Below are 15,678 nucleotides of genomic sequence, written 5' to 3'. Positions count from 1 at the left end.
GCAAATTCCAGACCGGCCAAGGTGAAAACCTTGGCCTGCCTGTCTGTCTGTCTATGTGTGTGTGTTTGTGTATATATGTATTATTTCTGCTCTCTCTCTCCTCTTCCCTACCCCCCTTCCCTCGAATGTTTAATAATTTGTTAAGCGGCTTTTGTTGATGCGTACTGCTTTGTACAGACAGCCCACCACACTTGCTTCCTGTTTACTTACACTGCCCTGGTGCTGTCCCCCTCCCTGCACACTGAAGCAGGAAAAAGTTAACAGAACAGCATTAATGCAGAGCTTGCTGGGGACTTTCACACCTCAGCCTGAGAGGTTCACTAAATGGAAAATTCCAGATTCAAAACAGTTCATAAGTCTTAAGAATCTTAGACTACTGCATACTATTATCACTATTATTATTAGTTACTGCTATGTGGCTGTGTAAGGTTATTTTTCTGGTAAGTATGGTATAGGGCTCGCATCATCCCAGCTTTGAGGACTCCAAAGAACACCTTGGATGTATCTGGATCCTCACATGGGATCCTGCTGTACTTTAAACTCATTCTCACTCTCCCAGAGCTCAACGTGACTGACTCCCTTCTTGGGCCAAAGAGTGACACCCATAAGCTTCCTGTGACCCCAGGACAGAGCAGGACACAGAACACCCGAGACTCCTCCCATGATGCACTCATATTCAGGGCTCTGAGGTTGGACTGGAGGTAAAAGGCTTCCAACCACAGGACCAGGGCCTGGGAGGCCACCTACACATTCAAATCTCTTTTCTTTCCTGTGACTGTGAGACAGAAAGAGAAGCAGACGTGCAGACTGAGGGATGCTACTTTTTATTCTATTTCTTCTTAAACATACAGGTACACAGTTGTAACAATGTGACATGTGTAACAATGTCAATTGGTACTTTTAAAAAACAAAGAAAACAAGGGGCTAAATTAAACAATGGAATGCTTTTGTTTTTTTTACCTAGTTAATTAATTTTTTAATGTATGTGTGTACACACCTGTGCCGTGTGTGTGTGTGTGTGTGTGTGTGTGTGTGTGTGTGTGTGTGTACATGCATGCCTTTGCGGTGTGTATGGAGGTCAAAAGACAGATTTCAGGAGTCAGTTCTCTTCCTCTCATGGGCTCCTGGGATCTGACTCAGGTCATCACGCTTGGGTAGCGCTTTTGCTTTCCGAACCATCTTGCTGGGCATTTATTTATTTACTTATTTATTTGTTCTTTGAGTTTTACTCAGCCATAAAGAATAAAATTTGCAGAAAAATGAATGGCACTGGCAGTTATCATGTTTGGTAAAAGAAGTCAGGCCCAGAAAGACAAATATCATGTTCTCTCTCATATGAATAATTGAGAGTTAAAAATATATTATAGGCCGGGCGTTGGTGGTGCACGCCGTTAATCCCAGCACTCGGGAGGCAGAGGCAGGCGGATCTCTGTGAGTTCGAGTCCAGCCTGGTCTACAGAGCGAATTCCAGGACAGCCTCCAAAGCCACAGAGAAACCCTGTCTCGAAAAACCAAAAAAAAATATTATATATATGTATATGTACATTATGAATAGGTGTGTGCAACATAATTATATACAGGTGACATGAAAGTAAAAGGGAGATTGTCCAGAGAGAACAAGGGAACCAGTGCGTAGAGAAGGGGATCGTGAGAGTTGTGAACACCAGGGAGATACAATGATGTATATGCAGGAAAATGTCATAATGAAGCCCTTATTTTGTATGCTAACAAAAAATATTAATTGAAAAGCAAGAAAGAGGGCCAGCAAGATGGCTCAATGTGTAAAGGAGCTTGCTGCTAAGCTTGGTGTCCTGAGTTCAATACTCAAGACCCACGTGGTGGAAGGAGAGAACTAACTCCCATAACTTGGCCTTTCATGCTTCTATGGCTAATTTATTTATTTACTTTTGTTTTCTGATAGTGAGGCAGGAAGGACAGGCTGAGGCTCTGAGATATAGCTGCCAGTGAACCAGTTTGAGTTCTTCTTTTGAGTGGCTGTGTTTTGAGACAGGGTTTCTCTGTGTAACAGTCCGAGCTGTCCTGGAACTTGCTCTGTAGACCAGGCTGGCCTCAGACTTACAGAGATCTGCCTGCCTCTGCCTCCCAAGTGCTGGGACTAAAGGTATGCACCACCACCAAGTTTATTTATTTATTTATTTATTATTAATTATTATTATTATTATTATTATTAGAGTTTAGGTTTAACACGAAGAAAGCAGAAACAGGAGGTTGGTCACATTGCATTCCCAGTCAAAAATCAGAGAGCAGGTTGCAGGATCTTCAGGGTGAAACATGGCCGGGAAGGGAGGGTCCACCAAACAGAGGGGATTTAAGCCCAGCTCCTGTGACAGAACCCTCAAATCCCAGAACAGAGTGTGGCAAGATGCAGAAGCCTGATGATCCCCAGGTCATTTCTGGGTTCACATCCTCTACAGATTCAATGTCTCCCTAGATAGTGTGATGTTTCCTGACTTTGCCCAGCCCTACTCACCCCAAGGTTATTTCTAGGAACTCTTTGGTCCTCATTAAAACATTAGTGTACCGATAAGAGGTGGCATCACAAGGGTCTGCTGAGCCCAGGACATTTCTCTGTCTATCTATAAGCTGGGGTGTGTGCCTGCTTAGTCCTAAAGATCCCCTGGTTTTGGTTCATGTTTTTGAGTGCACCAGCTTCCAACCTGAAAAAAAAAATTAAAAGCAAACAAGCAGAGAACAGACAGGAAGTAGAACCATGCTAAGAAACCTGAAGGCCCGCCCCCGGCGATCCACTTCCTCCAGGAAGTCTCCACCTCCTAAGTGTTCTGCAACCTTCCTCGGCTGGGTCACCCGCTGGCCCCCTGGTGTACCACAGAGGTGCCTGTGGGGGACATTTCACATTGAAACCACAGCAGCCTACTACTGTCAGTGGGTGGGGAGATACTGAGCTAAGTCCTGTGGCTAAAAATGAACCAGCTCTGAAGATGAAGGGCAGAAGGATGACATTTCTAGGGCAGAGAGCAGAAAGTACAAACGCCCTCAGGTAGAGTCAGGTGAGCAGGAGGCACCAGAGAGCGCAAGTATGACAAGAGCAGAAGAGACATGGGGTCAAAATGCTTTGTATTGATTGGAGTGGCGGGGCAGCGTGTGGAGCCTGCTCTGTCTGTTGAGGGATTTAGGTGGATTGCAACTGGAAAGTGGGGCTTCAAACTTGTCATTGACTGCCTAATGCTCTGTAAAGCTCTCTGTGGATTGGTGGAGCAGGAGCATGAAGGGCTGTCCTAGGAGGAGTCCAGGGTAGGCAAGGTTGTCACTACTCAGGCTCCTGCCCCCAGGAACTGCAGTAGAGCTCCCCTTTTCCTTATCTAGATGGCCACTCTTGTGATCCTCTCTGGATGCTCTTGTGACCCTCCTCGGGAGAATTTAGAGTGTTTCCCTTCTCTTAGAGAATGCCTGGTGTGGGGGTGGGGTGAGGAGCTGAACAATAGGGGCTTAGTGTAGTCATGGACACAGCATACTTCCTGAATATGGAGTGGAGAGAGAGAGAGACAGACAGACAGACAGACAGAGAGAGACAGAGACAGAGAGACAGAGACAGAGAGACAGAGACAGACAGAGAGACAGAGACAGACAGAGAGACAGACAGAGAGACAGAGAGAGACAGAGAGACAGAGAGAGACAGAGAGACAGAGACAGAGAGACAGAGACAGACAGAGAGATACAGAGAGACAGAGAGACAGTGACAGAGACACAGAGAGAGACAGAGAGACAGAGACAGAGAGACAGACAGAGAGACAGAGACAGACAGAGAGACAGAGAGACAGAAACAGAGAGACAGAGACAGAGACAGACAGAGAGACAGAGAGAGACAGAGAGACAGAGAGACAGTGACAGAGACACAGAGAGAGACAGAGAGACAGAGAGAGAGACAGAGACAGACAGAGAGACAGAGAGACAGAGACAGAGAGACAGAGAGATACAGAGAGACAGAGAGACAGTGACAGAGACACAGAGAGATACAGAGAGACAGAGACAGAGAGAAGTCCAAGTTTGCCCTTAATTTACTACATAGCCAAGAATGAGGATGACCTTGAACTCCTCGTCCTCCTCTGCTGGAAGATGGGATTACGGGTGCACAGGTGCATGCCACTATCCTTCCTGGCTTTGTTCAGTGCCGGGAACTGAATCCAAGGCTTCATGTATACCATGCAAAGTAACTGAGCTACATTACCAGCCCCAAGTTACTAAAATCTCAAAATCAGTTTCCTAGGTGCAATGATGGAGATAGCTGCGCCTGCCTGAAGGAGCCAGGGGGATAACACATTCCCTCAGCTGAACTTAGTGTCCCACACATGGCAAGCCCTCAACAAGTGGCAGCTGCTTTAAACTTAGGAGGGAAAGAGTTGGAAGCTAAAGATGAGCGAATACTTTAACAGCCTCAACTACTACAAACCAGCTTAGCACTCAGCTTCAGGACCACATTTGCAAACTGCTAGGTAGCCTGCTGTATGGCTTCCAGCACCACAGCTTAGTCACACTTTTCTGTTGGATACTGCTTGAGTTCTGCAAAGGCCAAAGCCATGTCACGAGGTAGGTATTATTTATAATGTTATTGCCTATTTGTGGCCACTCGGTTAAAAATAACCAAAGCCTGTTTCCATTCTGTGTCAAAAAGGAACAAAAACCATATCTAATAGCAAGACATTATTCCTTTGTGTTGTATTAAAATACTCACGTATTTCCCACAATCACTGGACATAGGAACCCAATTGTTTATCTTGGGTATGTCAGTGTGAAGTGTCATATCCCATGTTCCCTCTTTTCTGGAGGCGGAGCAGGTTTTGCTTTTGCTTTTGAGACAAGATCTTACCGTGTGGCCCGTGCTAAGTTTGAGATGTGACCCTCTTATCTTCACTCAGCGCATGCTAGGATTATAGGTGTATGTAACCCATCTGACATAACATCTCCCTTTTGAGAAATTGCCATAATATTTACAAATGTTTTTTACACTGAAAAGTACGTTAAATTATTACTGAACTATATTAATATGAGAAGAAATTCCAAGTCACATCTTCTAGAAGCAAGGAAATGACTCCTTTTTAAAATTTCCTTTGGATTAAATTCTCTTTATGTGCATGGGTGTGTATGTATGCCTGCACAGGCCAGGAGGAGGTGCTGGATCCCTGGAACTGGCGTTACAAGCGGTTGTAAGCTGTTGGCCGTGAGTGCTAAGAACTGAACTCAGGTCCTCTAGAAGAGCAGCAAGTACTCTTACCACTGAGCCATCTCTCCTGCTTCCGCATCTTATTTCTAAAACGATTAAAGGTCCTAAAATTTAGTCATGTGACAATTATTTTTGTGTGAGGTGTGTACAGGTTTTGTGTGTATGTGTGTGGGAGGTGTGTATACAGAATATGTATATGTGTATGCACATGCATGTGAAGGCTAGAACCCAACGTTGAGCTTCTTTGTCAGTCATTCTCTACTTTTTCTTTATTCACTTACGTATTTTTGTATATGGATGGGTGCTTTGTCTGCATGCATATCTGCACACCAGAAGAGGTCACTGGATGTCATTACAATGGTTGTGCTCTGCCATGTGGTGGCTGAAAATCGGAACCCCTGGAAGAGTAGCCAGTGTTCTTGTTCACTGAGCTGCCTCTGCAGGCTCTCTGCCTTACTTTCTCAGACAAGGTTTCTCCCTGAGCCAGTAGCTCACCAGTTTGGCTAGACCGGTTGGTCAGTTAGTCCCAGGATCCTCTCTAGCTGTCCCTAGCCCTGGGGCCAGAGACAAGCTGAGGCAGTTGCAGCCTGGTTACAGACAGTTTTTATCTGAACTCCAGTCCTCATGCTCTCTCTCCCAGCCCCAAATTATTTTAAATTACACTCAAATGGGGCTCAACTCTTCACCCACATGAAAGCAGCAGAGGCTGATAGCTAAGTCCTGGGCAAAGGGGTGTATTAGCCAGTTATTTTGTACCATATTAAGATACCTGAGGTAAACTGGGCGTTGGTGGCGCACACCTTTAATCCCAGCACTCAGGAGGCAGAGGTGGGTGGATTTCTATGAGTTCGAGGCCAGCCTGGTCTACAGAGTGAGTTCCAGGACAGCCTCCAAAACAATACAGAGAAACCCTGTCACAAAAAACCAAAAAAAAAAAAAACCAAAAACAAAAAACCAACAAAAAAAAGATACCTGAGGTAATAAGTCAAGAAAAATGATTGATCTGGGCTCTTGGTTGTAGAGACTCCAGACCATGGTCAAGCAGATAGATCCATTGCTTCAGCCACTGGTGGAGTGCCAGGTGAAATGGCATGGAGCAAAAGTGGTCATCTCATGACCAAGAAACAAAAAGCAAGGGAGAGCGAGGCCAGGGTTCCATAGTTCCCTATAAGAGCATGTCTCCAGTGACTGAAGGACCTCCAGTCAGGCCTCAGCTCCTAAAGATTTCAGTGCTTCCCTGCTGAGCCTTAAACACATGGGACTTTGGGTGGACATTCAATACACATATGCACATGCATGTATATCTGTGTGCATGTATGCATGTGCCTCTGTGTGCATGTGTGCATACATGTGCCCAAGCATGCTCAAAGAGTCACTGAATCCACAAGAGGGCATTGGATCCCCTGGAGCTGGAGTAAAAGTGATTGTGAGCCACCTGATACAGTCACTGGGAACCAAACTTAGGTCCTCTACGAGTACGTGACCTTTACCCTGGAGACATCTCTCCAGGCCCTGTCAGCACTGTTTGTGAATGTCTAAATGTCAGGCTGTATTAGGTGGCATCCAGGGCAAGGCTTTCACATAAGACCAGTAAAGAATACCACACACATGAGACCAGTAAAGAACACCACATGTGTGCTAACATTGTCAATTCATATGTTCCATTCACAGCACGGGGTGGAGGCATACTCAGAATCATGCTGTGTGTGGAACAGATGAAGCAAGACCTACCAAACCAGTAGGACACAAGTGCACACCCAGACGACATCCACTTCTGAGAAGCCATCTGACCTCTTTCGCTCTCTGAGCAGGCCTTTCTTCCCTTCAGTCCTGGGTGACGTCGGGGGTCTCTGTCAGGGTTGTGCCTCAGCCCCCTTGCAAGCTATCCATGCTGGGGGGTAAAAGACGTGGTTTAAATCTTTCGGCAACTCCAGGTCATATCCAGGCTCCTCCACCTTGAGTATAGCCTCCATCAGTCTAGAAATTCTCCCTTCTAACTTCAGCATGCCTCTTGGAACCAGGTCCAGCTCTCTTTTCTCTCTGCATATGGCCTCAGGCTTTCATTGCAATTACGAAAGCCTTATCTATTCCCACCCTCCATGAGCCCCTGCAGCCCCAGGATGTCTCAATTCATGTCCTAAACCAAAAGTCTCCCAACGTTAGCACCCAAGGAGAGATCTGGCATTTCCAGTGCCTGAATCATTTTTGTGCGCATGCTTCACTTAGTTCTAAAGACAATCTACATCCCCAGAAATCGCATTCTCTTGCTAATAACACAGTGACACATAACAGGTAAATATAAAGAAAGGGGGTTTGTTTGGGCTCAGGGTTTGGTCTAAGGGTGAGGGCCACATCTGGGGATGCTGACCTTCTAGAGTGACCTGGAGTGGCGTCAGGCTTCATTGGGAAGAGACAGACAACACAATTCTGTCTCTGCCGGCCTTTCTCCTTCTGTGAATTCAATCATGGGACTCTATCCTGATGACTTTATTAAACCCTGGTCACCTCTCGAAGGCCACACTTTATATATTGAATGTCTGCAGGAGCTGGGCATTCGGAAGCAAAGGAGACAGGCGTACTTCTGATCTCTGTGAGTCTGTAATCTGTTAGGCAAGGGATGATGATCAGATGATATGGTGGGAAACAGCGATAAAGGATGAAATATGACAAGGATGTCATTTCAGATGAGGTGGTCAGGCGAGGCCTGATCTAAGGAGGGGAAGTCTAAGCACAAACCTGAGCAAAGTGAGCAGCAGTAAGCCTTTGTGTGTGTGTGTGTGTGTGTGTGTGTGTGTGTGTGTGTGTGAGAGAGAGAGAGAGAGAGACAGACAGACAGACAGACAGAGACAGAGAGACAGAGAGGCAGAGAGGCAGAGAGAGCAGCTGGTGCAAAGGCCTCTAGACAAGAGCAAGATGAGCCTTCAGGGTGCATGGCTAGGAGGCCAACATGCTGGAATACAGAGTCTGTAGCCGGAAGTTGTGAGTACTGAACCATGCAAGATCAGAGTGAGGTCAAGACAGGTTAGGTAGGGTCATTCTGGTGCCCTAAGGACTTTGGAATTTAAGTGTGACTGGAATCCATTGTAGCTGTGGAGTTTGGTGGGACATGGCCTGACTCACCTTTGAAAAGATCAACCAGTTCACTGAGGCTGCTGAGTGGAGACTATGGAGTGAACGCAGATGGACCAGCAAGGACAGTGTCCAGCTGCTGGTAACCCTGACTTGAATACTCCACCAGAGTAGGGGGAAATGGTCTTCTTTGTTGCTAAAATCCCTTCCCTGGGGGAGATTAAAACAATGCCTACCCCTCCTCCTAAGTTCCCAGTGACAAACCAAGGTGGGAACCAATGAGTTTATTAGGCTCACTTACAGAGCAATGGGCAAGGGGTTACCAGAAGGAGTGATCTTAAAGCAGCCACACTGGACAGCATGCACTCAGCATGGATGATGACTCCAGACAGCTGTGTAGACAGAGGTCCCTCTTCTATTTGGTTACCACCTATTCAGTCTCTAGTTCTTCCCAAAGACCCCAAGGCTACATTTAATTAGGGTAGAATTATATCCAATAAGGCAGGGATGGCTGTATACTTAGGTGATGACTCTATGACCCCCCCCAATACCCATTCTTTCTATGAGGAAACATCAGCAGTCAAGCCAGCTATGCTGATCTTTCTCTAGCAAGCCCAGCAAATTCCCGAAGGCAATTAAAGTTCAGGAGATAGTTATGTAAAACACTTTTTAATTATGCACACATATATATTACTATTGCTATTATTGTTGTTGTTTTGATACAGGGTTTCTCTGTATAGCCCTGGCTGACCTGGAACAGGTCTGCAGAATAGACTGGCCTCAAACTCAGACATCTGCCTGCCTGCCTCTGCCTCCTGAGTGTTGAATTTAAAGGCATGTGCTACCATGTTCTGGCTACACTTCTTTTTTAATTAATAAATTGTATTAGTTATTGTGTGTATATGCGTGCACGCACGTGTCATAGCACACACATGGAGGTCAGCTCTCTCCTACAATGGAAGTTCCAGGGACAAAAGTTAAGTCACTAGACTTAGTGGCATGCACCCTTAGCCACTGAGCTATCTTGCCAGCCCTAGCCTTCTTTCGAAAGACATCCACAAAAGACCCTCTTATCTCACTTGTGGATAACAGGGACTGCTGATGTAACAGGGGACTGAGTGGGTATATATGCACATTCCTGTGATATGGGCTTGGGAGATGGAGCTAGGAGGACCAGAAGTTCAGTCAAGGTCATCCTCCCCTAGAGAGTGGGTTGGATGCCAGCCTGGACTACAGGAGACCCTATCACACAAAACCAAACCAGGCTGGAAAGATGACTGAGCAAATAAAAGTGCCTGCCGTCCTTCCAGAGGACTTGTGTTCTGTTCCCGACTCTCATATAGGATGGCTCCCAACCACCTGTCAGCTCTAAGGGCTTCAATGCCATCTTCTGGCCTCTGAGGGCATATGCACTCAAGTGACATATACCCACACTCATACATATAAACAGAATTAAGAAAAACCAAACTAACCAACAAACAACCCCCCAACAACAAAACTATAGCAGAATCCACGGAGATTATATACACAGGCCAATACTTACTTTTAAGTAGGACGTATGTAATAAATAGAAATAAATGTCAAAATAGAGGGCATATATATATCACATAGAGCATTTCTAGGGAGTATCTTTCTTAGGGCTTTATGAATGTCACATTACGTGGCTCTTCACGGTGTTAACTGCTGTCCCCCTTTGCAGACGGGCTTGGAGAAGGTTTTAGTGCCCAGTCCCACAGCTAGAAACAGGCAGAGCCAAGAGTCAGCTCCCACCTCTGGCTTTTAAGCCAAGATATCCACCTCAGACATTGATGAGCTTCCCCGCCTCTGACGCAGGACACTGAGCACACCTGTCTGCTGCTGATGCCAGCGCCTGCCCGTTGGTGCTCCTGCCATGGTTCTTGCCCTGGCAGGGCTGGTGGCACCCACTCTTCTCTAACGCTTCTCTGCCGGCTGTCAGCAGTTCTCCTCTGCTCTTTGCCTCCACCCTGCTCGGGCTGTTGCCAGTCCCGGAGCACTTTGTCCTTTCTAGTAATGTCCCGAGGTCAACTTTGCCTCCTCTCATTGCCACGCACGCACACAAGCCTTTTTCGGTGTACAGCTCTCGCCATGTGCCCCGCCTCCCTGCCATTTGTTACGAGTTGCTTTGAACCCTCCGGAGTGTCATGTTTTCCACTGCTTATGTTGGAGCAGACCACGTGTCTCTTCAGCTAGAACTGACAGCCAGGGCTGAACATGACAGACAGCAGGAGCCTGATCGTTCCAAAAACACTAAGCCAGAGGGCAGGTGCCCCTGCCCTTTGGCATTGACTCCTTCCTCCCAGCACTAAGTGGGCACGAAGGGACAGGTGGTGAATATCCGTTCTTTCATTTAGTTGAGTGCCTGCTATCTTCTAGCAGCCGTGTGATAAATGCTGAGGATATGGTCGAAAATCAGGCTCCCTGGGTCACCACCACCGTTAGGACTTTCCATGCATCTCGTTCTGAGGGTCCCCAGCATCCTCCGGTCCCCAGATGTAGTAAAGACCTCGAGAAGCTCAGTGGTTAGGAACCCAAGCCGAGGGCAGGAGGTAGGAGTGGCAGAAAGCACACATGCCTCTGGAAGACAAGCCTCAACAATCAGTGCGAGGACCCCGTTCTGGGTGAAGTCAACCGTGTCACATGGGGCACAAACGTGGAGTGGTGATTGCACAGCCAGGGTTGGCTTGGGATTGGACTGGGCACACTTAGAGTCAGAACTCTAGGGATTCACGGCTGAGACGCTGGTGTCTGCATTCAGATCCCAGGACTGTTGCTTATGTGTGTTACCTTGAGCAAGTCCCTTAACCTTCCCGGAGCTCATTTTCTTCATCAGTGAAATAGGTTTCCAACAACCCCATGGTTAAGTGCCTGGAAAGCTTCCCCAGGGCAGTGCCGGCATACATAGAAAAATACTCGGGAGAGGAGGCAGTGATCCACGCTGCTCACATCTCATGGGGTCCTCCAGTCTCCCCGGGGTCCCGGCCTCCGCCCATCTTTTCCTAGGGACCCGGTCCTAGTCTATTAAGGGCGCGCCCCGCTTTGACATATTTATTTGCTTGCTTGGGCGGGGCTTGGAGCGCAACTAGGAGGCGGCGGCGGCGGAGGCGGAGAGCGCAGAGAAAGGGAAGCCACCCCAGGGCAGCAGGCTAGCCAGGCGGGGCCGGGGAGGAGTCAAGCCGGGTTTCAGGGGCCGGGCGCTGAGCGCAACGAGAGCCTCGGGCGGCGGAGACAGGGGCGGGGGCGACGCTGGTCGACCAATGGCGCGCGGCGCTACCGCAAGGGCGGTGCAGGAACCCCGGCCGCTGACAGTCAAAGTCGCCAACTCCGCCCTAGTACCCGCGGGATCCCGGAGCCCGAGCCCGAGCGGGGCCGAGGCCGCCCAAGGCGCGCTGCGAGCGAGCGAATATGGCAGCAGAATGAGGAGTCTGGCGCCGGGTGGTGGTCGCTGCTGCGGGGTTGCAGCTCGCTATCGGCGCCTGGCACACCACGAGCCTCATTCTTAGTCGGCCTCCGGGTTATTTCACTCGGCACTAAGGACCGCGGGAAAAGGAGATCCGTAGCTCAGAGAGAGTGGCGAAGCGGGAGCGCGACCCGGGAGAGAGATTCTGCGGGGATGAGCCGGCCATGGGGCGGCCTCGGCGGGGCGCACGGAGCCGGCCGGCGCTGCGGCGGGAGCGCTGCCTGAGCCCGGGCTCCACGGGACTTCGGGGCCTCGTGCGTCCTGGAGGAGTCCCTGCCTCTGTCTCCGGGAAGGACACGATAGCCGCGTGGCGGGCACTGCAGTGGTCACGGCTCTGAGGCTCCTGGAGCCTACAGGGTCTGCGGTTCGGTGCGCTGTCACGCCACCGCACGCGGGCGCTTTGCCCGGGGCTCGGCTGCAGGAGCCGGGTATTGCGGGACTGTCTGGGGAGAGGCGTGCGCGCGGGTGCTTGACTGGAGATCCCGGCAGAAGCAGAACCGGGCGGACCTGAGCAGCCATGCTTCCCGGGGTGGGCGTGTTCGGCACCAGCCTCACGGCCCGTGTCATCATCCCGCTGCTGAAAGATGAGGGCTTCGCGGTGAAGGCGCTGTGGGGCCGCACGCAGGAAGAAGCTGAGGAGCTGGCCAAGGAGATGAGTGTCCCTTTCTATACTAGCCGCATCGACGAGGTGCTTCTGCACCAGGATGTAGACTTGGTGTGCATCAACCTGCCGCCGCCGCTCACCAGGCAGATCGCTGTCAAAACCCTGGGTGAGCGACCCCTCCCCCAGCCCCCTCTTCTTTAGCCTGGGTCCTCTCCAGTTGCAGAAGCGTACGCCCTAGGGATTCCCACACCGTGCATGTTACTCCCAGCTTTCCCATTCCCAGTCCGTGGCCTTCCCCGCCTCCAGGCTTCGCTCCGGGCACCACCAGGAAGCGCATCCCTACGTACGTGGTGAGGAGTCTGGAATAGGTTTGGGTTCCAGGTATAGGAACCAGGTGGATCAGATGTAGAGCTCTGAAGATGGGCTGCTGTTCCGGGACAAGAAACTCGGTCCCCAGCTGTGTGTGTTAGTGCTCCGGTGTGTTGGTGCGTGCGCGTCTAGGAGAGGCGAGCGCGCGGCCAGGAACCCTTGAATAAAGGGCCGCACACGTGGCAGGGGTTTTCCCCAGTGTACCTGTTGTCTGCAGCTGTGGTACCCCGTTTGGGTCGTTTGTTTCCACTGTAAGTGAGGTTAGTGTGAGATTAGAGACGCGACAGCTGGCTGGAATGACCTCTTTGGAAGCAAGCAAGGAATGACGGTGGAAGGGAGAGTGGGCGGGTCTATTAGAACATTCTCAGATGTGTCAGAGGTTAGTGGAGATTGTAATTTAACCTTTGGGCACAGTCTCTCAGGAGTAGTCTTCTACTCAAGTTGGGAATAACATACCTTATATTCTTAGGAGATGAGCATTGTGGTTTCAGAAGCAAGGATGCTTTGTGTGGGAAAAGGCCAGATGCTGCAATTTTCTTTGGAAACGTGCGATGGCACCTCTGTATTTTGCCCCCGGAATATTTCCAGACGCTGTGTTTACAAGCAGGCTGGGACTCTGCTGTGCACGGAGGAATGTCTTGAGCAAGTCTGCCCATCAGCAGCTCTCTTCCATACTTAAAACAACCCTACTCTGCTATTCCCAGACGTTAACTGACACCCTTGGGTGTCAGAGTTTTAGTTGGTGAAGAAACACTTCCTGAACTGGGGGTGTTGCACCAAGGTAGGGCACCAGCCTGGAGTAGACAAGGCATTAGGTTTCAGCTCTCAACACTAGAGAAAAGAATGCATACAAGTTTTTGTTTAGTATCGACAAGACCCACATGTGTTACCTTCAGAATGAAGCATCAGAGGTGCTATTAACTGATTTACTATGTGACGGGGGGATAGCCAGGACTTCGTGCTTTCATGACAGGCTGCAAACGTTTTTTTTTTTTTTTTTTCCTTTCTAAGTTCATTTGCCGGTGGTTCAAGGTAGTCTGTGCTTATGGAAAATGTACGCGTGGCCGCACAGGTGTTAGACGTCTTCCCTGGAAGCCCTGTGAGGCTCCTCTTGCTGGTACCTTTGAGACCACTCTTGACTGGCTTCACAATCATGGTTAGAAGGCTGTACACACACAACACAGGAAGTGGAAAACCCCAAACAGTGATCAGTCTGACCTTGGCTGTGCCGTTGGAGGGTTTGCACTTATTTACGTTTACCAGGACTTGAAATGAGCCACCCTCCAATGAGTCCTGGTGAATTGTCCTTTTTCCACACCAGCCAGAGGGATAGACCTGTCACTCAGTCCATGGCATGGCCTGATAAGGTGAGGACACCAGACAAGTGAAATTAGTGGGATCACACACATCCTCCTTTGAGTTCCAAAAACTTCCATAAAATTCCTACGGTAAGATGGGCGTTGATGGCGCACCCCTTTAATCCCAGCACACAGGAGGCAGAGGCAGGCGGATCTCTGTGAGTTCGAGGCCAGCCTGGTCTACAGAGCGAGTTGCAGGACAGCCTCCAAAACAATACAGAGAAACCCTGTCTTGAAAAACAAAACAAAACAAAACAAGTCCCACGGTTACCAGACTTCAGGTCACATGCTGTGCCTCAGCAAGCCAGGTTTAACCACCTGTCCTCCATAAGTAAATTAAAACAATGTTGAATAGAAAAGGAAATCTATTCAACATTGGGAGAAGGGACAAGAGAGACTCAGTGACCCCTCCAAGTCAATTTCAAGGTCTTGAAGTGAGGTTGAGGTTTAGATAAAGGGCCAGAACTATGCATGGCTGAGCAGTTCCTCTCCAGCTGCAATTTACCCATCATTGTTTTGGCTCCACCCTCCCACCAGGTGGACTGACAAATTGCAAATTTTCCTTGAGAAAAATTTCCCCTCTGGCTGACTCAGGCTTTATGCTTTCTCTTCTCCCAGCCTGAGATTCCTAGGGGAATTCCGGTTTCTTGGGGTCCATTGTTTTAATAGTCTGATAGCCAAAGCGAGGGCTGTCCCTTTAGAGTATCTTAATTCTTTTTAGGCTAGTTACACTGCTTCATTGGCATAGCTGCTGTTGAGATATTTCTGCCACACACAGTTTGTACACCATTTAGGGCTGCCTATAACTGAGAACCTCTTGTGGGCCAGCCCGTGCGGTAGATTGTTGGGTATAAAGCAAGTCTCTAAGGTAGACATCTGGCTGATTTTTACAAGTGAAGCTACCCAGATTCAGAGCGCTGACTTAGAGCTGCTCATGGCCATACAGCTTGGGAGCTGCACCCACCAGCCAGCCTATCTGGTTCTTTCTTAAGCCTGCTCGGTTTCCACAGCTCCTTCTGTCAGAGATTTCTGGGGAGATCCTGTGTTGCTTTCTACCCCACTGTTGGAATCGGTTCCCCACGTGGTGTCAGTGCCAGTGTCTGAACTTTTCAGAAGGTCTTGGCTCACCTCTGCTGGTTCATCCTTCACAGTGCTTCAAATTACAGTGCAGAGCCATAGATACTGCCCCATTGTCTTTTAGGAAAAGCCTTAGCTTGATGGCATGGCAAACAGGAACTGGCCTCTGATGAGCCCGAGCAGCCTTAAGCCCTCCCTGCAAGGCATTCAAGAATCCTGTGAACTTGGGCCATTGAGATGATTCATTGGGTAGAGATGCCTGCTGTGCAAGCCTGGAGACCCGAGTTTGATCCTTGGAGGCCATAAAGAGATGGAGAGAGCTGATTTCATGACATTGCCCTATGATTACCATATATGCACTGTAGCATGAGTGTACACACACATGAATACACACACATACACACGAATACACACACACATATTTAAGAATATTTGATCACACTGTGACACTCCGAGACTGTGTTAGTAAAGGTCAACTTGGATCACGGGAGCAGAGCCAGCAACTAGTTAACAAGAATTGATC

The 15,678-nt window shown here is 49.0% G+C and overlaps 1 protein-coding gene across 3 annotated transcripts in view; it reads left to right on the top strand.

Moving 5' to 3' along the window:
• The first annotated feature begins 12,264 nt into the window (after positions 1-12,264).
• The window catches only part of Gfod1 (glucose-fructose oxidoreductase domain containing 1), a 98,265-nt gene continuing 94,851 nt past the window's right edge, over positions 12,265-15,678 (top strand). Inside the window, exon 1 of one of the 3 annotated variants that reach the window (XM_005066351.4) lies at positions 12,265-12,517. In XM_005066351.4, coding sequence (XP_005066408.1) covers positions 12,265-12,517 — 253 coding nt within the window. The other 2 variants (XM_013110653.3, XM_040755896.1) reach the window with 2 other exon arrangements.

This window comes from Mesocricetus auratus, unplaced genomic scaffold, assembly GCF_017639785.1.
Source record: "Mesocricetus auratus isolate SY011 unplaced genomic scaffold, BCM_Maur_2.0 Super-Scaffold_100013, whole genome shotgun sequence".
In the NCBI taxonomy this organism is placed as follows: Eukaryota; Metazoa; Chordata; class Mammalia; order Rodentia; family Cricetidae; genus Mesocricetus; species Mesocricetus auratus.
The sequence above is the reverse complement of the archived record's forward strand: the minus strand, read 5'-3'. Positions and strand labels throughout refer to the sequence as shown.